The sequence below is a fragment of the Maylandia zebra genome, linkage group LG7, assembly GCF_041146795.1.
Source record: "Maylandia zebra isolate NMK-2024a linkage group LG7, Mzebra_GT3a, whole genome shotgun sequence".
Classification (NCBI taxonomy): domain Eukaryota; kingdom Metazoa; phylum Chordata; class Actinopteri; order Cichliformes; family Cichlidae; genus Maylandia; species Maylandia zebra.
In genome coordinates, this window is record NC_135173.1 from 44,918,300 (window position 1) to 44,924,046 (window position 5,747).

General features: G+C 40.9%; 1 protein-coding gene across 1 annotated transcript; it reads right to left on the reverse strand.

Moving 5' to 3' along the window:
- Positions 1 to 393: 393 nt before the first annotated feature.
- stard7 (StAR related lipid transfer domain containing 7) lies at positions 394 to 5,507 on the reverse strand. The gene is made up of 8 exons (XM_004538190.4): positions 4,577 to 5,507; positions 4,172 to 4,335; positions 3,955 to 4,004; positions 3,460 to 3,570; positions 3,189 to 3,271; positions 2,985 to 3,084; positions 2,802 to 2,886; positions 394 to 2,244 (listed from the first exon to the last, which is right to left on the reverse strand). The coding sequence occupies exons 1-8, from the start codon at positions 5,029 to 5,031 to the stop codon at positions 2,066 to 2,068; spliced, it is 1,227 nt and encodes a 408-aa protein (XP_004538247.1). The 5' UTR covers positions 5,032 to 5,507; the 3' UTR covers positions 394 to 2,065.
- Positions 5,508 to 5,747: the final 240 nt, after the last annotated feature.

Consider the following 5,747-nt stretch of genomic DNA (forward strand, 5'->3'; position numbering starts at 1 on the left):
CATGGCCCCGAGCAGCACAAGTCAAAGCCAAATGCTTTCTGCATCAAAAGTTGAACCCACAATGATACACATAAAGGACTGTTTATTTCATCAGATTAATGTTTCTTCCATTTCAGAAATTAATTTTAAATCACGTGGATTACAAGTGCACCTGTTCATAAGCCACACTTTCCCCCTCTTTCTTTTCCTAAAAGTTTAACAATGGAGAGAGAGAAAAAAAGTTACCTGCAAAACAAAAATAAGATGTGAAAACTGGTTTTAAATACTGCAGGTGGCACAGAGGTGTCTTCAGTTATCAGATCATTCAAATGTCACACACACACACACACACACACACACACACACACACACACACACACACACACACACACACACACACAAAACATTAGCAAGTATGACATACTGTTTAATTGGGTTATAATGAGAGTCAATTTGCACAGTCAACCCATGAAGAGTATCTCATCTTACACTGCCATTGTTAAAAACACAAACAGCAGGAAAACACTTCACAACAGAATATAATTACACACACTTTTGATACACTGGGAGCATACGCGTATCCACACATGGGACCTCCCTCACACAAGTGGAAACCACCATATAGAATTAGCCACTTCACTCAAATGTACCATTTGAGTGAATCACATCTCGCAGCACAAGCTTGCGCTACAAGATGTTAGGGTTTTTTTACAACATTATTTCACGATTCTTGTGCCAGTCTGTAAACAGTGAACTGTGTTAGGCGATGTTATATATTCTGTGGCATGTGCTGCTATTTGTACATTCATAGCACCCCCTGCATGCAAGGGTGACATGGAAAGATGAATTCAAAGGAGTTTCAGTAGGACACACGAGAACAAAACGGTAGCATCAAAATTTAGGAGAAAGACGTGAATCTCATTGCACCCATTGACAAAAAAACAAAAACAAAATAAAAATCCAGTCCTCCAGATGTGACTTTTTGAGTATACAAGATCTACAGCAACACAGAAATATCCAGACCTCCAGGAGTGCAAACTGTGTTGATGAACCCAACAGTAACAAAATAAATTCTGAACTGAAATTGGACCACCTCTTAAAAACACAAAAAAAACCAAAAAAAAAAAAAACTATCACATTAAATGCAAATGGCTTGGGATGTGGCACAAATACCTAAAACTTTACACCACTGTATCTGAGGATTTATATGGTTGTTATAAGACACTATGCCCCTAATGCTGAAGGACTGGTTCATCTTCAGAAGGCTGGATGCTTTAAACACTTGCAGGAACACAGTGAGACGGACCGTCTGATACCTCAACAGGGTGGATAGTAAACTAATGTCGATAGCAAACAAAAAGCTTTATTTTTTATTTTTAAATTCAGTAATTGTATCATTTTTTGTCCAAACTCATAATTTAACTTGTCATCTGTCATGCTTCAAACAAATCAAAATCACTTGCTTTAAATTCCCAGCAGGGGGCCTCAGTTCTTCTCTTAATCCATAATTTGACCAAGCGTTAACTTCTTAGTAAAAACAAGGCAGGTGTAGTTGCAGTTCTATGTCATACTCATTTCCGCCACAACTTGTTGAAATCACACTAAAGACGCTAATACAGTAGTGAGCAAGCTGGCGGTTTGAATAGAGTTTAAAGTCAAGCTTTGTCTAAAAACATAAGACAAGCCATTAAATACTAAAATGAGTAAAACTGTGTGTTTGGCAAAAACATGTCTATGGTTAGGAAATTCGGCTCAATTGTATAATTGCAGGAAAACATCAGGTGGCATTGACTGGCTGAAGAAGAAAAATGCCAAAACCAGCAGTCTGAACGACAACTTGCATTGCAACACTTTCTCCAGTGACAACAATGCCGTCACTAATGTAGTCCATCGTTCTTGTGACATCTCCTCTATAAACAGCATAAACATGTCTATGGATGGACACGTGCCGCTATTTTAGATCGCACCTTTCATTTTCAGTTCTTCTAATCTACCCCTAAGTTTGGGGTTGGAGGGTTATTGTTCCTGACTTGAGTGCAAGTGAAAACACACCAAGAAAACCTCTGCTCTCTACGAAATCTCCATCTCAAGCGTAGATCTGTCCAGAACCACCTGTATGGGCATTTTCTCCAGTGAGGCGCTCCTGGCTTGACGGCCTGTTTGTGTCACTGGATTTAATGACACTCGTGTAGTCTTGAATTCCCACTTCTAAGTTTTTGGCCCGCAGGGCAGCAGTGTGCAGTTTATCCAGAAATTCGGGCATACCTAGACAGGTTTTAAGAGGGAGAACATTCTCAAAATCAGGCTGGAAAAGGCATAACATGATGGAACACTCTCTCTGAAAACTAAATTTTACATTTTAGATTGCTACATTTCTGTCCAGACTTCTACAAAATGTAGTATTATTCATATATATTATTCAATTAAATATGAATACATGTGGTTAAATATGATGTAAAATATGGTCAAAATCTTGCCTTATGTCCGTTAGTTATGGTGTTGATTAACAACATCATGACAAATTGCACTGCCACAGTGTAGTCAACTTTTTAAATATTGTTTTAAACCGTGTTTGCCTCCAAACTTGTTAGAGCATCCCCCACCCCGTCTGCTCCTTCCACTGAGACTTTTAAAACTAGACTGAAAACTTATATTTATTCACTGGAATTTGAGTCAGTTTCCTTTATTCCATTCCTTTATCCTCTTTCTGTTTTGTGCTTTGTACAGCTCTTTGATCAACATTAGTCATTTTGAAATATTCTTTTTTGAATAAATTTCAGTTAATCCTTACGTGATTAGCGTATGACTTTTTCAGTACTCACCGCTCGACACCATCCAGCTCACACAATAGCGGGGGAAGACGGTCTGAGGGTCATCACTGTAGGTCAGCAGATAATCAAATCCATTCTGTGAGGAGATAAGAAAAACTATGCTGAGCAACTTCAAAAAAAGGACACAGTTGTTTAAAATTAAATAATCTGTGCAGCATGACATTCATCACTAACCTCATCAAAGGACTTGTGTGGGCGAATGACCATCTTTGACTGGTATGAATGAACTCTCACATATTCCTGTGTCTCTGGTACTCTGGGATGCTGTACGGCTCTGCACAGCCAGATTATCAATGCACAAGATAAGATACAGCATTTAGTCTGATTATATAAATACACCCCAAAATAAACAAATTAACAAACATCTCTAAGTCTGACCTGGAGACCAAGATCATCAGGTTGTTGTTGAAATCAACATCATAGCGGCGCACATATACATAGTCCCTCGAATACATGGGATACTGTGAAGGACATCAAACAAGATCAAATAACAACTGAGTGTGCGAAATGCAACCTAACTTCCTTACTTGGTTGGCAGTTGCTCTTGATCAAAAGGTAAATTAAGGTTATTCATACTTTGACTGATAACAAAAAAAGTGTCACGGGTGAATGCAGGGTAGGCTGAACAAATAGCAATCTACAAACTCACAGGAAAGTGTGTAGCCCAATGCACAACTTCAGAGCCAGTATTGGCATGTCGGTCCACCACTTCAAGCTTGATAACGAGAGAATCCCACTTCTTCCTGTACTCTATGTCCAACTGGGGGGAAGGGAAAGGCAGAGTGTTATTGCTGTTAAAGCATTCCTGTGATGTGTAATGCGATTCCAAAAAAATAAAATCCCATAACCCCGAAAAACCCACTCCAATTAATATTAATCTATAACCCAACTTGATGTGTCGATTTTAAAAGGTTGTCTGAGTAAACAGTGGTTCAGAAGGTCAGACTTCAAGAGTAAAGAGATTGCTGCACACCTAAATCCCCAATAATGGATTAGGAGTGTAGCCTAATCGTACGTCCTAATCATTTCCTCATGTATGTCAGCACTGAAATAGAATAGGTGATCAGCTTCACGCAGTTTCCTCAACGACTTAAACTTTTGAGGTAGTCAAAATTGCACATAATTAGACTGAACTTAAATATACCTGTACATTGAAGAATTGTCTTGGTGTGACATCATCATAAGAGCCCAATACTGCAAATAAAAGATAACAAATCAGACCAGCTCAAAGTACCTTCAATTAACTGCTTAAAATGCAAGAAAAATCTGCAGAATCCTTTAGAGCTACAAATATTTCTCCCTCTATGACAAAACTGGACAAATATGTGAGACACTGTTAAACATGTGTGTGACTAGCTGACCTCGATATTCGTAGAGGTGACTGTTGGGAATAGGTCGCTTCCACACTCTGAAGTCCTTCTTTTCCACCACAATTTCCCAGCCAGATTCCTGTTGCCCAGTTGCAGTCTCCGAAGACACACTTAGTCGTTTTGCTGCCTCCAGCGCCTGCAGCTCCAGTCCACACCTTCACAAAGATGCAAATAACAAGCTTAGATTACTTACAGGTTATATTCAGGTCATAATGAAATACTTAACTGTACATACAAATGTAAGAACAAATTTAACTGCACTGTTTACTCAAATTTTGAATCAAGACAGGAATATCAATGCTGCTTTGTTGAGAGTGTCAACAGAGTAAGAGGCATGTTTACATCTATTCCTTTTTTTTTTGCAAAAATATATGCCTTTATAAAATGTTGTCCCACCTCTGAATTTCCTCATCTTGGATTTTCTCATTCTCCCACATGAAGACACCAGCCAGGGCAGCCACAAATTTCCCAGTAGGGGCGTGCTTGCTCTGTAATCTGCGCCATATGTTGCCAACCAGGGTCCACTTGGTGCGCTCCGAGTACAGGTTGGAGTAAAGCTCTCCAACCTGGCATGCACGCCGGAGTCTCTGGCCGGTCACAAAGCCGCAATGGTCCGCAAATATGGACAGCAAACCCTTCCTCTTGGGACCAGAGGCCGCGGAGTCGCTAGCACCCACACCTGCCCTCTGCAGCCAGGACAGCAGCAGGCCCACGTTCCTGCCTAGCAACGGGAGCCTCTCAAGCTTTCCCCTTCCCTCCTCGACAGTGCGTCGAAATGACCAGCTGCTCTGAAGCCTCACTGTATTTATACCGATCTCACAGATCGGACGGCGGGGCACCGAGTGAAACATGACAGCTGTGTCCGTGACACAAGTTCACAAAGACAACGTGAATTCCAGAAGTAGCAGAGTGCAGCAGCAAGGGTTAGCTAGCAAACTTTGTTTCCAAAGCTAATGCGCTGCGAGCTACCACCGCGCATTCCCTCTCTACCTACGCAGATAATGATGCACAACTATAGAAAGAAAAATTCATAACTTACTCTAGTAGTGCCACTAGCTGCGGAGTTGTCTGCAAACACGCGACATGTAACGTTAGCCTTAGCTAACCTTATCTCTCTTCACTAGCTTCTAAATTAGCGGAAGTTACCAGCACAAACTAAAATGCACAGAAACCCCCCCGCTCCTGCCTCTGAATATAATATCTAATAACTCCACTGTAAACTGAACTGTTATATTGTAGCTATCTGTCCTGAAACAGCCTCACGTTTTCACTCAATACATTTGACCTCCTCTTCCTACTCTCTACCTTATGCACGCGCTTTTTAAGCCCGCCCACAATTCGCTATACGCCCTGTGATTGGATGTTTCTTGCTTAATGTCACTTCTTATTGGACAGGGCCACACTCCGTTTGATTTTGAGTCGTTTAATCACCAGCATGTCTGGTTGTCCAGCTTCGTGTGTCTACTAAAGCCCATCCACCTCAGTTGCAGCGCTTAAGCGATGATCTGGGTTAAAGGTGAAGAGAAGGTAAACTGCAGCTGGAGTCCAGGATAAGTGTTTACGGAAA